The 18,522-nt window shown below is 36.9% G+C and overlaps 1 protein-coding gene across 3 annotated transcripts in view; it reads right to left on the reverse strand.

Annotated features, from left to right (window-relative positions):
• Positions 1-3,089: 3,089 nt before the first annotated feature.
• ppp2r5a (protein phosphatase 2, regulatory subunit B', alpha isoform) overlaps positions 3,090-18,522 on the reverse strand; it is a 33,808-nt gene continuing 18,375 nt past the window's right edge. For all 3 annotated transcript variants that reach the window (XM_067481433.1, XM_067481434.1, XM_067481432.1), the window contains 11 exons: positions 14,853-14,954; positions 14,634-14,726; positions 10,231-10,361; positions 9,110-9,169; positions 8,251-8,359; positions 7,818-7,871; positions 7,588-7,638; positions 7,368-7,487; positions 6,340-6,467; positions 5,720-5,821; positions 3,090-5,291 (listed from right to left, as the gene is read on the reverse strand). In XM_067481433.1, coding sequence (XP_067337534.1) covers positions 5,048-5,291; positions 5,720-5,821; positions 6,340-6,467; positions 7,368-7,487; positions 7,588-7,638; positions 7,818-7,871; positions 8,251-8,359; positions 9,110-9,169; positions 10,231-10,361; positions 14,634-14,726; positions 14,853-14,954 — 1,194 coding nt within the window. In that variant the 3' untranslated portion in view covers positions 3,090-5,047. The remainder of the gene's footprint in view (positions 5,292-5,719; positions 5,822-6,339; positions 6,468-7,367; positions 7,488-7,587; positions 7,639-7,817; positions 7,872-8,250; positions 8,360-9,109; positions 9,170-10,230; positions 10,362-14,633; positions 14,727-14,852; positions 14,955-18,522) is intronic.

Raw genomic sequence — 18,522 nt, forward strand, 5'->3', positions numbered from 1 at the left:
CATTACATGCTTGGGCACTGGCCTGGTGGCTCAGTGGTAGAGTGATGGGTTGGGATGCAGAAGTCAGTGGGTTAAATAAAAAAGAGAGAAAGAAAAGTGGGATGAATACAAGGTGGAATTAGATACAGTGAGACAGATTTGTAAAAAATGTCATTAGCACCACATCCAACTTTGACATTTTATTAAACATTGTGTTAAATCCCAAAGACAAGACCTTGCCTGACACTGACCTACAGCAAAGTTGCGGCCAAGAAAACAAAAAGAAAAAAGTTTTCACATTACACAGGTTATTTGAAACATGTTTTAATGCATAAATGTTGGCGAGTGCAGCTTTAAAGTAGCATTAACAGATTTTCTGTCCATCCAAGAGCAATGGAGCTGTTAACACAACACTGACATAATGTCACATTACAAACGGTGGTCAGAAATTTGTAGTCATGTTTTTGGCTATGCGATGAAAATAATTCTCTTACTTTTACCTCCCAAGGATTCACCGGCTATGTGTTCGAAGTGGGGGGTGGGGGTGGGGCGTTTTGAGCTTGTTTCTGTGGAAAACAGCTGCCTGCTGCTGAATACAGCAGCGAAATGGAAACAAGTTACTTTGCAGACCCTAAAACAAGAACAATGAGCTGAAATGGGCACACGCACACACACACACACACACACACAGACACTTCAGTTTAACAAACGGCTGACACAGCTGAGAGTCCAGGGGTAACATCCTGTTGGTCTGTGACTGATGAGCAATAACTTTCATTGTACATCTAATAATTAACACATAATCTAAAAGCATTGATGAGTGCAGCTTTAAATGAACAGGAATGGAAGGACTTTGCTTTTACATTTAACATTGTAAATGTATGTGACATAACACTGATACAAACACATCTTAAGCCTTCAGTGCAGTTTACCTGCTGTTTTTAAAACAATCACAGCATTGTCCACATTAAATATTTGCACATTTTTTATCTGACTTTGGTGCCTGATCTGCTCCCTGTGTGAGTGACTTTCCTCACACACCTTGTGAAAGTAGACACTGTTCAATTTTAACAAAGCTGTATTATAAATTCTGGCCTGAAACCTTAATTTAAATATTGTACTAAATATACCAGGCTGCATTCTCAATTGTTTGTAATATGAAGTCTAATTGTGTCTTTTACTGTTGAAACCTTACAGAGCATCAAAGAAAACTTGAAAATTACAGCATTCATTAACACTACTGATGGGCAAAATGGAAAACTGCATGTGTAAGCGTCTGAAAATACCTTTCTTTATAAAAAAACACGAGTCAACTTCACCATCACTTCCTATTTCCAAGACGTAGAAATATTTAGTTTTAGGCGACTAAGTATCACATTTTCTACCAACACACACTACGTGACTGCTGGTTAATCAACGCCGGTCCTAAAACTGGTTTCAAGTAAAACAGAAAATACCAGAAGGCAGACAGGATGAAAGGCCCACATATGTCATGATGTGTCACAAGTGTCCTGCAACAAACGGCATTGCTTAGGGTGTGAATCAACCGTTTTGATTTCAAACGGCTGAGTGCGTCCCCATGGTAACAAAGCAGGTGCTCAGCTCATCGGCTCAGATAAAAAAAAAAAAAACAACCACCACCAAAACACAACATTAAAAAAAAAAAGTTAACTCAGAAGGAAACGTGTTGTTGCTGCTTCAGCCTGCTGGTATAGCAAACACTGGGTGCTTTAATAAACAGTAAATTCAACATTTGAAATAAATTAATAAGTTATTTTATTAGTCTGATTATAGCTTATTTTAATCAGACCAAGAACTTTTATTTTTCCTGTCAATTCTAATCTTCTCACTTCAAAGTTTGACATTTTTTCATGCAATAGAACACATGGTTTTCTGTGAAATTACTCAAAAGTTAATAAAATGAATTAAATAATCTGAATTTGCATTTGATTTTTCATTAAGGAAAATATTTAAAATATATTAAAACACAATTGAGAAAGATTTAATTAATTATTTTTTTTAAAAAAACTCTTTGGGCCACTCAAACACTGGGCTGATGTTTGCTCCATGGAGCCAAAGGAAGACAACGGCTTTTTGTGATGAGATTCTGAGGGGCCCTTTCACATTGTCAGAATATCATTTAAGGATTAAGTTAATATATATATTAACCACCAATTCCTGTCATGTTAAAACAAAACAGAAAAAATAGCTTAAAATTAATGTATATCCGTGTACAGAACTATTTTGAGCAGCCCAATAATGTATTAAACTTTGCCATCAGGAAGCATCACACTGATTATTTAAAATTGTGTCTTCCTCTCTAATCAGTCTTCACTGTGTCAGGCAGTGAAGGAGTCAAGTCAAATTCTGCTAGTTCTGTAAGACTGAACTGAGGCTTTGGTGGATGCTACCTGTATGGGTGTAGCTCTGTATTGTTTTACTTTACTGAGAATAGAGTCTGAAAAGTCAGATTTATTTGCAAAAAAAAAAAACAGTGGTTAAACTAAAAAAAAAGCAAAAATATAACAAAAAATATAATTTTTTTTCAGCAAGGCTAAAGCGAAGACATGATATGACAATATCATATCATATAATTTTCCTAATTGAGATGCATGCACCTTTTTCTCACTATGTATATATTAACGTGTCATAGCAGGAGTCGCACAGATTAAAATAAAAACCTTAAAGTCTCTGTCCCAATGATTAACCTCTATGCACTGCATAACAGTAATGACAATTTAAAAAAAAAAAAAAAGGACTGTTATTTTGTTGAATCTAAACTAAGAACCTTCTTCTTCTACCATAACTGACTTTGCAGCATATAAACAGAAGACATTAAATGTCTAAAATGAATAAAAAAGTTCTAATTTTCAGTTTATAAGATGCGTTTGCTGTGTTTGTTTTTTCCTCTCTCTCATCTTCTGTAAAGGAAATCCGTAAGGCTGCACACATTATGGACAGACAACCATGAACAGAAGTCAACAGTACCTATTCTGCACTGGAGCTCTAGAATGACAAGAAGCAGCAGAAACAACCTTGCACCCTCTGTTGACCTCCATGATGTACTGCAATTCAACATACAAAGGAGTAAAATAAAAAGGACACAGGTGTTTATGCTTTGGGTAGAAAGATAAAGTATACTTTATTTAATGGCGAAACCTAAATAAGATCTGCAATTACAAAATAGGTTCCCCACGCAATTCCATAATGTCACAGAGGTCGGAATGATGTACTGACAGAAAGGCATCATTAAAGACTGGACCTACATGAACTTACAAAAGCAGACAACCAGGTTCAGAAGGAACACCTTTCCATTTAAAAACCCTCATCAGTTGCTCGTATGATCTGTGGCAGTTGGATTAGGTTAATGAACACAAGCTTACACACTCAACTGTATCAGTAACTGGAGAATAAAGCAAATGTGGAAACGAGAGAGTACAGAGGCATTGATGGCAAAGAAAACGGAGTCAAAAATGCTCCCTTTCTCCATATCACGACATCGTAATGGCCCATGTTAGGACATAAAAACTCTTTAGGATTTCAGGGATAAGCAAAAATAACCTGCTGTATACTGTAAAGTAGCAGTGATGTGGTACAAGTGTCTTTCAGCTTTGAGAGAAAAAAATTTAAGTTCCTAAAAGCACAGACTGTACTTTCTTTGACCACAGCAACAGAGTAATGAACATTAAATCTTAAACTGAGTGGCATTTCCCTTTTAAGTAGCCTCCTAACTAACACACACTCCTCCAATACTCGCTCAAGCACATTATAATCTATCTGCAAAGTGAAACATTCAAAAATATTTTCAAAAATATAGTACTGTAGGTCTCATATATTTAACTTTACCAATACGTTGTTTAAGTGAACAGTTAGACACGTGGTAAACTTTTTTGCTGTCTTGATGAGAGTTCGATGCAAAGAACAATACAAAACTCTCACATCTGTACAGTAAATAAGCAACTACACCCAGCAGCTTCTACCTCTATAATAGCATTTAAGCTGCTTGTGCTGCTTTAAGGGGGGTGTTTAAGGGGGCTATAATGATAGTCCCCCCCGTAAAACAGTGAATTGAATTTTTAAAACTTTATAAAACAAACAAGCTTCAGAGGTGCTGGTATGTGGATTCCGTTGCCTCCACCCAGGCTACTGTTGCCATCTCCCCTCACTACACTCAGCAAGAAAGCAAATCAGTGTTTTATCCAAAACATCAAACTATTCCTTTAATTCCAGTCAGGCTGTAGAACCAATAATTGTTGAGAGCCATCTCTCAATACTTTAGTGTAAATCATCTTATAAACACAGGTGCTATGTCACAGCTATCAGCTTCATGTTTTCATCCAGATATATATAAAAAAAACAAACACCTGAAACATGAAAATATTCTCACAAATATTAAATCCATTCTTATATAGTCACTTATTTTAGAATTGTTTTCTTCATGATTTATCTATTTTAGCCATGTGCCTCCTATTCTCTTTTTCACCCACAGGAGGTGACTGTCTTCTATTCCTTTTGCTCCTGACAACAGCCCTTCTCTGTAATAGGATGAACACTAAATGTCAAATATTGGGTCTGGTCCCATTTGTCCCTAACATCCCAAAATCTGCAGTTCCCTACTTCCTTGAGGTTTTAAACCCAAGTGTTGGCAGCAACAAGGAAAAGCACATTAAAAATAGACATCTTTAAATAGCTTGTCTAAGTGCAGCACAATCAGAAACATTAAATTCAAGTCATTTTCTCCTATCCGATGTATCATACAATGAATATAACAAAACAACAAAACATTTTCAGTTAAGAAACTAGATGTGAAAGAATAAATCTTTGATCAGACAAACAATATACTGCAGCCAGACTATAACATCCAAAAATAGTCTCAAGTTGAAATATATATACTGTATATATTGCAGCCAAAGAAATGCTGGCACTCTAAGTCACTCTAAGTAGATTTCATATACTGTTGAGGTGTAATTTGTGTTTTTCCATCCCTGTTAATTGTCCCCTGATGTTCATGAACGTGAAGTCAAACCAATATGGAATAAAAAACAAAACCAAACCCTGAAATCCAGTGTCATTTGGCACATACAGTGCTCTCACCAGCAACAATGACAGGATCTTTGTGACCTGTGGTGATGGCAGCACCATCAGTAATGCTCTTGTCCTGGTTGTCGTTGTTATGATTATTACTGTTGTTGTTGTTGTTCTGGACATTCATGAGCCTGTGGCTGTTGTTCTGGACCACAGTGGCGTTGCTGAGCTTCAACTCTTCCAGCTTCTTCCACAGCTCATCTCTCTCCTGCTCTTTCTTTTTCTCCCTGGGAAGACGACATTCGTATGATAATATGTATATTTGCAACCAAAACCAAACCAAATATTTGCAAATCTTTTTTCTTCCCGTCCAGGTTTTAATTTCAAGTGAAATACAGCTTTCTTTTGTTTTTAGAACAATCAAGAAGAACTCGAGATTTTTATTTTATTTTTTTAAGTAGGGACATTTTATTTTTCATTCCACTCATCTAATCAGACATCACTTAACATGCAGTGCAATGCAGCTTAAGGCCTTTAACTACCTGACCAGTGCATCCAAAAGAGCAAGACTGAGAATTATTTGCTTTAATGTTTGAGAAAACAGCTTTAATGTAAACAGCTTTTGTGTACATTTTACATGTTACCGGAAGCTGTGGTTACAACATGAGAGGAATGTGAGTTGAGCTAATTCTTGGTTTTTCATCCTGTTACTCACTTCTGACGATCGGCTTTATAGGAGGAAGTCAACTCATCAAACAGCGTGCAGTTCATCTCCATCAATGTCTTAAGAACATTGTAGACCAGAGCTACGATTGTCCTGAAACACAGCAGAGAACCACTGACATCAGGGACACCTTATAAAGTATAACACACACTCAGGCAGCCTAACAGCTGACCTCAGGGTTTAAAGGTTCCCTGTAACCACTATTAATTCTGTGGAACACTGTGTGTGTGCGCATTTTTTTTTTTTTGTCATGGCTGTACACAATGACACACTAATGTTCCAACAAAGGCAAAGGAAAATCAAGCTCTTAAACACAGTTGATCAGGTTTTAAACTTAAATATATATTCTGCAAGTATTTAATGAGGAAGAAAAGTTTTGTTCTTTTACAAGAAACCTCCACAGTACAATCACCTTAGGATGTACAGTGTGTGCTGGGAATAAGTTACAGGAGCAGGAATTCTGAATGGAAATGTTTTAGATTTTGAGCCCCTCTCTTCTTAATATATCAGGTAATCCTGATAGAGGCTGGCAATGTAGCTTAACATGTGTGTCTGTGATTGTTAAGTCACACTGATTGGCTGAAACAACCCTGTTTTCTGAGAGTACATACGGGTTCCAGTGCTCTTTGGAGATTTTGTACAGGCTGCTAAACATGATTGGAAGGACCATGTCGATGTTCTCTTCGATGAGGCTTAGAATGTACTCGTTATTCCAGAAGTACAGCGCCCGCTCTGCCACCTGTTAGGATGGACCGGAAAGTAGACCGTGGTCAAAAAGCAAAAATAACATTTTTAGGAATTCTAGGACCATTTATTTATTCATGACATGAATTCTCTTCAGTTGTGAAGGACGATGTTTAGATAAGAGACAAAACCAATGCATTCATGCAGAAATGAATTTTGCTGTATATAGCTGCATCAGTTTTACATAATACCTGTAAGAGGAATCTCTCACTGCTAAAATCAAAATTAAAATGAAGCCGTTCCTGTAAACAGCCCTTCATTCATGCTGGTTAATTTTTGTGAAAACTGTTGTATAGAGGAGATCAATAAACTTTATGAACATTTTGGTTGTTGCTGTTGAACCATATTGCATTATACACAGAAGTTTGTTATCTAACCTGTCACTAATGATACTGATAGAATGGAAGTTAAGAAAAAGCAGTACAACCTATTTGATCACATGTTAAATGCTACAGTATGTCTGTTACTAATTTAAATAAATTTGAAGTTTCCTTTTCTTAAACAACTTGTACTTACACAGAAGTCATTGTGCATTAAATAATAGAGTTGATGATAAGAATAATTGTTTACCTGTAAAGTCTGAAATGAAAATGATACAGTTTTGTGAATGTATATATGGTTTTCTTGATGTATGTGGAACTTATTGAACTAAGTGTCGTGAGGAAATGTGGGAGGGATCTACAGAAGGGAAATCTGTGGCTGACTACTTTTCACACCTATTGGTAATAATTTGGTGAGTAGTTAAATGGACTTGAACTGAAGGAGACAGAGCCAAGATGCATTTTTCTTTGATTTAGGTATTTGAACCTATAAAGAGAATAAGGATGAAATCTGTAGAATTGATTTGACGGCTTGTAACATAGGGTCTGTTTCTGAATGTTTGTTTTACATGTACCTGAAAATGTGGATTGGCCACACATTTAGAAATCTGTCTGAACAACGGCTCCTGGATTTTCTTGAATTGCGTTGGCTCAATTACATCCAGAATCTCTTCAATTTCACCCAAGAACATCACCTAATTGAACAAGAAGTGGAGATTAAAATGCAGAAAATAAAAACATCTCTGAAAAGAGACAGTTATAAGTGTACAGCATATTTTTAGACTTGCTGAATACCTCTTTCTGACTGTACGTTTTAGGCCAAAACTTGAGCAGCCCGCGAATCACCTACAAGGAAATCATAGAATTTCTTGAGAATTTCTCTTTCATGTTATAAATAATTCTACTGTCTCTTTGAGTGGGTGGTTGCACCTGCTAAAAATTTCTCAGCATTGTAGACAAATTTAGTGCATCGAGCTTTGTGCTTTGAGTGGGAGGAATGATTAAAAAACAAAAGAGAAGATTACCGGCTCTGTGAGCGTAGGATCCTTCTCCAGAAACTGGACCACACAGTAGGCCAGCTGAGAATTTACAGAAGAAACAGTGAATGTACTCTTTGCTCCTGAAACATTGACAAACAGCAACCTGGTAATCTGATTACAGTGAACCCCAGAGTGGATTTCAGTTGATAAATGTCAAATGAGAGATGAAAAGCAAAGATAATCAGTGAACCAGTGCATTTTTATTTCGAAGCCACTAGAAGATGCTATAGCACCGAGATCACATCATTACACTCCCTAATCCTGGAGAGAAAAACCTCAACAGTTATAAATAATATATGAGACACTTTTGGCAGCTTCTCTTTCGAATGGCACAAATCAAACTGTGTTTAAATAAAAACATCTCAAGAATAAAAAAGGACAGGCAGGCAGAATGAATGTGAGAAATTGGCATGGCTACCTGTGCATGGAAAAGAGCCAGCCCTTTAGCTGTGTGTAAGGGGATCAGCACCTTCATCAAGAACTGCTTGTGCTCAGCCTTCAGAGGCAAAGCAAACCCATTGATGATACTGTAAACAGAGAAACAACAGAAACCTGTCAGCAAACAACCCGCTGCAGAGAGCTCTAATAATCATCTCCTAAAGAGATCAATAAACATGGTAAGAATTCAGTGCAGTGAAAGCATCAAATCACCTCAGGGGACAGTTAAAAAATAAATATAGTCCTTCAAATTCAATGGAAAAATGTAACGTGGACAAGCCAGATCAAACCAGCCTGTAGCCAAGCTGTGACACAAATCTTAGAAAATCTGGCTTATATTGTACTGACATTTTAATTAATATAAATCCTCCACGCAAATTGAGAAAATCATTTATGAAAACATGTGAAAAATAATATGAAATATCAGTGCTGAGCAGTACAAGCAAAAGAATTTAAGAAGAACTGATGATGCGTCTGATTATCTTTTACTCAATTTGTTGTCAAAACATTACAAAATCTTCTCAAATGCTCACAAAGTAAAATGTCCAAATTGTTCTTTGATCCAACTCTGAGAGCAGACCGGGTGGCGAATGGGGGGGCTAGCGCGGAGTCATACATCATAAGTAAAATCAGTTTTTAGTTTAGATAAGACAAAGGAAAACACTGAATCCTCATACCGACGAAGATGAAACTAGAGCAATCAGTGTTCTGGCTTAAAGAATGACTAAAACACTTGGTCAATTATCAAATCCAGTGGTTGATTGATTAATCGACCAATTGTTCCAGCTCTAGTCTAAATGAGGGCCAATTTTTTGTCCCCAGACAGTGTCATCACTCACCTTCCCAGGATTTCTAGCAGCTCTGCAACTCCATTAAAATGCTCAGTTTCATAGATGAACCTGCAACAGCAACAATCAACGACAGAAGTTACAAAACAGATGGTGCTTAGATTGATCAGAACCATTGATCGTGCCTTTTCACTATGCTGCTTTCAACTGTCAATCTGATATTGGAACAAGGTTTTATTAAAATTTCACTGGTGCTCTGTGAATCCTACTGTACCACTATTACACCCTTTAGAGTGTATTGAGTTTTACTTGATCCCCCAAAAAAGTATCAGTTTGACTAACACTGACACAATTTACAGATTTCAGGCATTATACCTCAGACATGTGGTAAAATGCCTGAAATCAGTGAAAATTTTTCATTGACAAGAACTTTCATTTAGATAGATCAGTAATTATGTGAGTTATGGTCCATACATGATTTCTCATAACCCATTTCCATATCTCTGCGCACCCATGTATGTACACAGAGTCTGACAACTGTGGCACTATTTTTATCCTCCGTGGCAGATGGCCAAATTGGGTGCACCAGTTTTGCCAACTAGGCTGTTGGAAACGACGTCAACTGTAGCCTGTTTCAATCACCAAAGCCCATTATCATGCAGCAACAGGAAATACATTCTAGAGCACTGCACTCATTTTCTTCATCCTCTCTGGTTTATCACATGTGGAGTGAATCTGACCATTTCATAGCAGGCTAGAACATTCGATTATGTCACGTGCACCTTGAAAACCATGACCACAATCTCTATAATAGAAGACATGTTCTGTTGCATTTGTCAGTTTCTTTGAAACAGAAGTTATGCCTTGAATTTACAAATGTAAACAAAATCATGAAGATGGATGTTAGGACTGTACAGAATTCCCCACTAATAGGTTTTTTTGGTATGTTGTTGTATGTTATATATGTCTTAGTTGATAATTGACAAAATATACAGAGAGAAGTTTTACTTGAATATTCAAAAAATGTAAAAGGGGATAAGAGCCTGGAAACAGTTGCAGACCATATACTATTACACCATTTATATATCAAACAGAATTGCAAATGCTAACACTATTTTGGACTTTAGCAATTTTAGTTTCTACTTTGGTTCCAAACCAAACATTTTACTCACCGCAAAAAAATATTGTTGATCTGCTTCCTGATGAAGGCTCGCAGCCCCAGGAACTTCCCATAAATCCGATGCAGGATTGTTTTTAAGAAGTCCCTCTCCCTGGGATCCTCAGTATCAAACAGCTCAAGGAGCTACAGCAACAAACAAAAGACAAAAACATGCTGAGTTTCATTTCTTACTGATCTCACCGAATTGCTGACAAAGTGGCTACATTTATACTACAGTCTTAGTCAAAAAACAAAAAATCTAAACAGTCTAAACTAATTAATTATAGAAAAGCCAGTGAATGAGGGGATTTATCAAGCAATCACCTACTAACCTAAGTCAGTTTAAGAGGTTATAATAAATAATAAAAACCTGTTCACATATTCAGTGTGTAGCCTTCAATGTGGGGTGTAGTGATACTTCCACCTTCAAGCCCAATCAGCCCAATTATACATTTCACAGAACGCAATATTTCTTTCAACATCATTGCAAGCTGCTCCAGATGTTTTAAAATAAAAAGCTCTGCCATCTGCCGATAAAGGTCTTCTCTTAGGCACCAGTTCTTTTGGTTCATCTCTGGTTTTGCTGTCTTCATCCTCAACTTGTTTTTTTGTTATATTGTTTTACTACTACTAATCTACTGTAGGGATGTAGTGAGCCTCTTCCAGGTGTTAGCAGACTCTTAGACCATCTAGCTTACCAGCAAACAGCATCCTGTGGTTTTGTAAATTTAAATTCTTTAAATTTGTGTGCATGGTGTTTTGCCTTGTTAAAGAGAGTAGGCTGTGATTTAGACTGTTGTTAATGTTACAGTGTTATAAATACAACAAGTAAAAAAAAGGATTATTAGGTGATTAGAAAACCCCTGCTCCAGACTCAATGAACAAAGTTCTGTAGCTCTTCCAGGTGCAGGTAATATAATTCAAACTGTCACTAAATAATAACAGCTAGAGTTTGAGTTGTATGAAAGTATGGCAGAATATTATATACTTACTGTATTCAACAGACAGTTATTATAAAAAGATATTATAGCTGCATTAACAAATGTAATGTCGTGTCCCTCCAGCTATTATCATCAGGTATACATTTGCCGGTAAAAATTAGCCTGTAAGGTCTATGATGTACAACACCAATTCAAAATAATGTTGGGACAATGTGTAAGTTAAATAAAGATGGAATGCAATGATTTGCTAATCTCATCAATCCATATTTTATTCACAATAAACATAAACAACATATCAGATGTTGATCAGATGTTATTTTACCATTTCATGGAAAATATTAGCTCATTTTGAAAATGATGTCAGCAACACATCTAAAAGAAGTTGAAAGAGGTGCAAAGAAAGGCTGGAAAAATAATTGCTTCAAATAAAAAACTAATGGATGAGCATTTGACAACTAATTAGGTTGATTGGCAACAAGTCAGTAACATGACAAAACTGTCAACTGTCATTGGATCCACATGATCTTCAGGCTCTCAGCATTAAATACAGGTGTGATTCTCTACTGGACATAACTGCATGGGCTCAGGAACACTTCCAGAAATCACTGTCTGTGAACACAGTTCACTGTGAAATCCACAAATGTTAGTTAAAGCCGTGTCATGCAAAGACGAAGCCATATGTGAACACGATCCAGAAATACAGCAGTGCTATCTGAGCCAAAGCTCATTTAAAATGGCCTGAGGCAAAATGGAAAACTGTTCTAAGGTCAGATGAATCAAAATTTGAAATTCTTTTTGGAAATCATGGACATCGTGTCCTGAAGACTAAAGAGGAGAGGGACCATCCAGCTTGACCATCAACTGTCAGTTCCAAACCCTGCATCTCTGATGGCCTGCATCTAAATATCACCCTGCTTCAAGATGTGTTGCAGCCATCAAATTCAAAACGAGCTAATAATTTCCATGAAATGGTAAAATGTCTCAGTTACAACATCTGATATGTTGTTTAAGTTCTATTGTGAATAGAATATGGGTTGATATTTGAAAATCATTACATTCTGTTTTTAATTTATATTTAACACATTGGCCCAGCTTTTTTTGAATTGGGGTAGTAAACAGATGATAAGCCTCATGGATAAAAGTGCTATTTTTAGTAACATCTGATAAGTCATTACAATACTGTTGAGCAAACCACAGCTAGTGCCACTAGGTCGGGTCTTTTTTAGCTTATGGTACCTACCTTCCATTAGCAAGCAATCGGCACCTCAGTGACAAAGCTGACAGTCTATATTTAAATCTGCATATATCAAGGAAAAGGGCATCATGCTGCACAAATGATGTATTGTGCTAATTCATATTCATTCAGCCATGCCCAATAAACCCTGGTAGTTAAGTGTGAGCCAGCATGAGTTTGCACCACAGTAGCAAATGAGCATCTCCCTTGTGCCATCTAGTTTTTTGCTTGACTATCATAACCATAAATAGCCAACGCACTAAGCTATTTCTTTCTCCATTAGTGGTATACTGCCAAACTATATTTGGCATAACCCTGATAAATGGAAAATTCTCCTAATGTACATTTCATCAGCAATACTTGCTGTTCAATGATACATTCACTACATATATTAGCAACATTAAACCCAACAGCTTAATCAATAATGCTAATTGACAGAAAATTAGTGGGCAAACAATGACAACTGATTAACTGTTCAAATCAGACAAACCCCCAATTTTAAAATTTGCTTTTTTTTTAATTGTATTGTGCAGATCTGCTGTCAACACCCACTGTGAGTAAAGTCAGACTCTCAGAACATAGCTGGCAGCAGTGAAAAGATATTTTCTTTGCTTCTACACCTTTTTTTTTAAACAAGGTTCACGCTATTAACCCATCAAGAGAATTTCATTAGCTTTTGCTTGATTAGTATATTTAGGCAAACACATTTTCCAAATACAGAGAGAATGCTGCAAAACTCAAATTAATCACACCGTTTTTTCCATGCCTCATACAAAGTGAAAGACCAAGCCTGATTAAATATGTAGATCCCTCATGGAATCAGACAAACTGCATTACATTTTAAAAGTGCTCCTTGACTAAAAAACAAACAAAAAAGCAAAAGCCTAAAATACACCCTGAACACATGTCCTGCTTTTAGCTCCACATATGGTTGTTTCCCAGTATTGAAGGCTCTTTTCCTCAGTAGCTGTGCTCAGCACGATCTACTCCAGTAGCACCAGAGCGAGGTTTTAAAGCTATGTTATACCATTAACCAGTAAGTATGGCAGCTGATCAGGAGCTTAGTCCTAAAGAGTTGAGGGGTGAGCCACTTGCATATACCACCAGGTCTTAAGTGTAAAGTTCAGTTGGCGGTTCAGCATCTTTTTAGGTAAGCTGAAGTGCATCAATCAATTAACATCTCCAAGCTAAATTGTCTAAAATGTCATTGTAAACGAGATTGTCACCCAAATTATTCAAGGGCGATTGTGCAAGACAAAGCAATACGTGAATCACCTTAACACATACTCTACATGTACAGTAAAATATCGAAACCAATAAGAAGTCGTGTCACCAAAGAGTGTCCGCCCTTGTAAAAACATTCTTGAGAAAACCAAACACAGTCCACTTCTCTCCTCCTGAACAGTAAACAAGCAGCTATTTAAATCTTCCCAATGGCACACTCACATCATGGAAAGTTGGTCCAGGCACCTCGGATGTGGCCCAGCCAACATTCCAGGATCTGTGTTCCCCGTTAGCTGCAGCATCTTACAACAGATGTAGACAAGCTATCATGTACAGGATTCATGACTTTACTGATCCAGCAAGCATATGATAGGTTGAACTCCCAAACACACCACAGTGTGAAAAACAACAGTTAGTGTTCATCATAAATTAGATTTTGATTATTGGCCAACTATTTGCAACAGCCAAAAGGAATGGTCAAAAGCACTGTGTACTCCTGTCATCTCATCTCAATAATAAAAACATAGAATTATTACTCTGACAGTGTCAACTTAAAACTGAGAAATTCTAACCTTGTAAAAGTTGAATTTAAAGCTGCTGTATTTGATTGTATGAGATTGTAGAGGTGTATTTAATGTTTAGGCTGATTGGTGTATGCCGACTACAGAGACGTTTGTATTTGGAAACCCTTTTCCCTTCACACCTTTTAAAAACCTACAGTCCAGCATTCACACCCACTTCATGCCGTGGCCAGTTATGTGGAGGTGAGAAAGACAAATAAGAGTAACCATGATGGTCTTCTCATATAAACTGAAAATACCAATATTTAAACAATATGATGCCTTCATGCTTTTCTCTAAAGGCTGTGTTTTCCTACCATGATCCTTCGATAAAAATGCATGAATATAATATGATGCAGTAAAAGCAGTTTATTAAGGGAAATTGCACAAGCAAAAACAAAACCATTATCTTAGAACAGTTAAGTCATGGAAAATGTCCATCAAAGGAGATACTCACCTGTAGAACAAATTTCTGATCAATGTAGCGCTTTGCAATGCTAGGCTGGAAGTCTGGATTTTCGAGAAAGCGCAGAAGAAACTCGTAGACCAGCTGGAAAATAACAGGATAACGATTAAAAGAAATAACTAGAAATTTATTTTGTAACAAACTTTTTAACACATTATGTAAAGTAAAGGGGATAATAGGGTCAGACGCACTGAAGTATAAAAATCTTACTTGAATGTGAGGCCACGAAGCCTCCAGAGTGGGTTCGTCCTCCTCTGGATCAAAATCAGGATTTTCACTTGGTGGAAGAGTTCGGAAGATGTTGGTGGTAATCTGGAGAAGAAAGGAAGAGTTAAAACTCCAAGAGAGCATGAGAAGAAAAATGGTTAGTAAACAGAATATTGTGACAGTTATTTACATACAACAACTTGCAACAGAAGTGATCTTTGCACATTGGTAGAAACACAGGTATATAAAGGATCAAATATTTCAAAATTTAAAAAAGCACCTGACAACACTAATTTGTAACCACATTCTTGATCAACCTTATTGTGGGAGTGGGTTGTGCAGTAGTCTTGTAGTGTGACAAACCTCTCAATGGACTTGATTACAGTTCATTTGAATATATGCCAAACAACAAAGATAAAGTCACTGAAATTATACCTGAAGCACTGAACCAAACAGATACTATAATCCGCAAGCTCAAAGACCAGCTGTTGTTAGTTTCCTAGAAATTACACAGATGTTGGTACAACTTGGCAATGTCAGCATTTAACAGATAAAATAATACCAGGTCTAAACGGCCATGTTCGTTCGCTGGATTCCCACATGCACACAAAATTAATTGTTTTTTACTGAATTCTCTACCTGTGGTACAACGCTGAACAAACATACGTGCCTATATATCACCAATCACTTTGACGATTGGAATGGAAAGCAAATTTAATTGGACACTTTCTTACCACGTTTAATTTAACTGAGTGTTTAATACTGTTACAATGTGCCGCAGCCCCCTATTATAATTCAGTACTAAAGACAATCATTGTAGACAGGTCACTGCCACCTCTATTCCACCTTGTTATTTTTAGCAGGGTAAATTTGAGATTGACACACACAGCAGCGGGAACCTGGAAAAGCTAGCCTTATATGATTGGATGCACAGCCCCATGGTGAAGTGATGAAGACAACATCAAATTACCCATTGCCAGCTGGAAAATCCCCATGACACTAACGGGAGAGGAAGGCTGCATAGAATATACAAACCTGACAGTCCCCCCAAAAACTGGTCAGGAAAAGACATGGTGAAAAACTGCCACAGAAAACAATTTCTCAACTAGCTGGCAGAATTGCCACAGATAGAAATGGTAAAACTGAACAAGACTGAACAACCAGAGATAATAATAATTACATTATTAAAGCTCAACGAAAATGTAATTTCATTCCAAATATACGTTTGTTTCTGAAGCATTGTTCATAGATTTTAAACGTACAAAGGACACTGCTTACTGACTTTTCTTTTTTTTGCTGTTTGTGTTGGCACTGCCAGTTAGCACAGTGAGAGATAGAGCTCATTTTCACAGTGTGAACTTGCTAAATCTAAATAAATATTCAAATGCTCAGCAGTGCCAAACGATTTATGTAGACTCCAAGATGCCACTTTTTGTTGGTTTCAATTTTAGTCAATTTCGGGGAAACTTGGTCTAAAGACCTTTTAATTCAGCCATGTTTATCCAAGTTTGAAAAGCCATTTAGAAATGTAGTGATGGATGAAAATGTTCTCCAACACAAATGTACCCAGGACAATCAGGGTTTTCTAAATCCTAACATAGGTTATGCCAACTAGGTTTCTAAATTGCATTACACTTTTGGGGAAAAAAACAAACCAATAAAAACAGCTCACTAAGGAAAATCCAAAGGTAACAAGATGCATGTACTGAAGTGCATGTAAACACTTCATGCACTTGTTTAAGGTTGAAGTCTACACTGTTTTCAATCCTATCTCCTAAGCATGTGGCATGGACTATGGAGCCTGTCTGTTGTGGTAAAAAAAAAAAAAATCCATCCATTAGGTTAACAATTAACAATTACAACGGTTGCTCAAATCCCTAGGTAAAATTGAGCACAATCCTGGACCACAGTAATGACTTCAATTCATCATCTGCAGAGTATGCAGATGCACATAATGAGGGAGATGAATCTATGAGCTCTCTGTGGCATATTAATTTGTTTACCTTGGTGTAAGGCACATCTTTGGCTGAGCTGAAGTCAGATGTCTCAGATCAGCACTGCACCTCAGTGTGTTGCATATTTTGCCTTTAGTACTCATAATGGCAAATTAATGTGATAGGGCCAGAATAATCTGTACCACATATTGCCTGGTTTTACTAGTAAGGTTCAATTATTGAGTTTAGTCATAATTTAATGTGTGAAGTCGTGTGTGAAAATTTCACTGGGAGGTAAATAGGAAATAGGGATTTGTGATTGAGTGTGAATGAAAATAAGATGGCAGGATTGTAAAAGGCCACTTCCTAAGGGTCAGTACTGTAAGTGAAACCTGTGCAGGCTTGCTGATTACAGGGGACAATGTAGCTTTGTGTGGGGTCGGTTTTAGGCTGATAGTAGTAGCAGCCAACACCTAGCAGCACACAAGGTAAGACAGAAAAGTGACAGGAGGAGGGGCGACACAGAGAAGTGCAAGATTTGAAGTGTAGTTTTAGAAAGCATTTTAAAATTTGATAAACTTAGATATTTGTACAATCGCAGAGGTTACAGCAGTCTTTGCTGCAGCAAAATAATGGGCTGCATTTTGAACACTCACATCTCAATTATCATCTGATGCCAAGCACAGAGTATCTGTGAGAGCTATTATCAAGCCAAAAAGTATAGCTGCTATTTGTCTAACCTCATTCAGGAGACCGTCTGTGCTGCAGACACTTGGTTGTGAACCAGGCTCTCACTTGAGCTCAACCCTTAGAGGTATAGATGAACTATAAATGAGACTATGAAGACAGAACACTGACAATATCTGTGGACCATGCAATGTTTTGGTACCTTATTGGCTCCCATCATGACTTTTCAAAGAAGACAACTTTAAACCAAGATGTAACTGAATTGATTTGCATAAAATTAGTATTTACAGCTTTTATTTAGCTGTGATTAAACTATTGTTAATGCATTTTAGTTTGATAATCCAGTTAATTGCATTGTGGTGTTTTTAATTGACTAGGCCCTTTCATGTATACACTGTTAGCTGGTCTGCTCCCACATAACTGACAATATGTAAACGCAAAAACTTTAGATCAAAGCATTTTTTTTGCTTAGTGGAATATACACATCTAATTTAATTTGTAGACTTCATTTCAAAATTAACCACAAATTAACTGCATTTCTTGCTACTGGTAAGTGTGATTTATTAGTGTAATTGCATTAGTGTGAACAAACCAATTACTGTTATTACTAAAGACTTGAAGGCTTCTTTGCTGTGTTTTGATGCCGGGGTTAACACTCAAGAGTTTATCGTGCCATACTGCAAACAATAAACATCCAGCATTTCCCACAAGGGCCACTGTTTGTATTTAGAACATATCCACTCTACTACTGTGCAGACAGGAAAACAATAGTATTAATAACACTGTGCATGAGCATTATATTAAAAAACAGACAGGAACACAACTGTCTTGCTATTGCTGTTTGGACAAAAAAAATTTGTCCTTTTTTTCAAAGCTAAGGAAGAGATTTCTTATTTATTGAAATTACTGTGTCATTAGCGGCCACAATTCTCTGAACAGACTCTCAATTGTACGCTGGAATTCACGTTTTCATGTGCATGATCATTATAGGATATATGTTCCTATACATATCTTGCATTAACCACAGATGCTGCATCAGTTTAAAGAATGCA

Source organism: Channa argus, chromosome 17 (genome assembly GCF_033026475.1).
Source record: "Channa argus isolate prfri chromosome 17, Channa argus male v1.0, whole genome shotgun sequence".
Taxonomy (NCBI): Eukaryota; Metazoa; Chordata; class Actinopteri; order Anabantiformes; family Channidae; genus Channa; species Channa argus.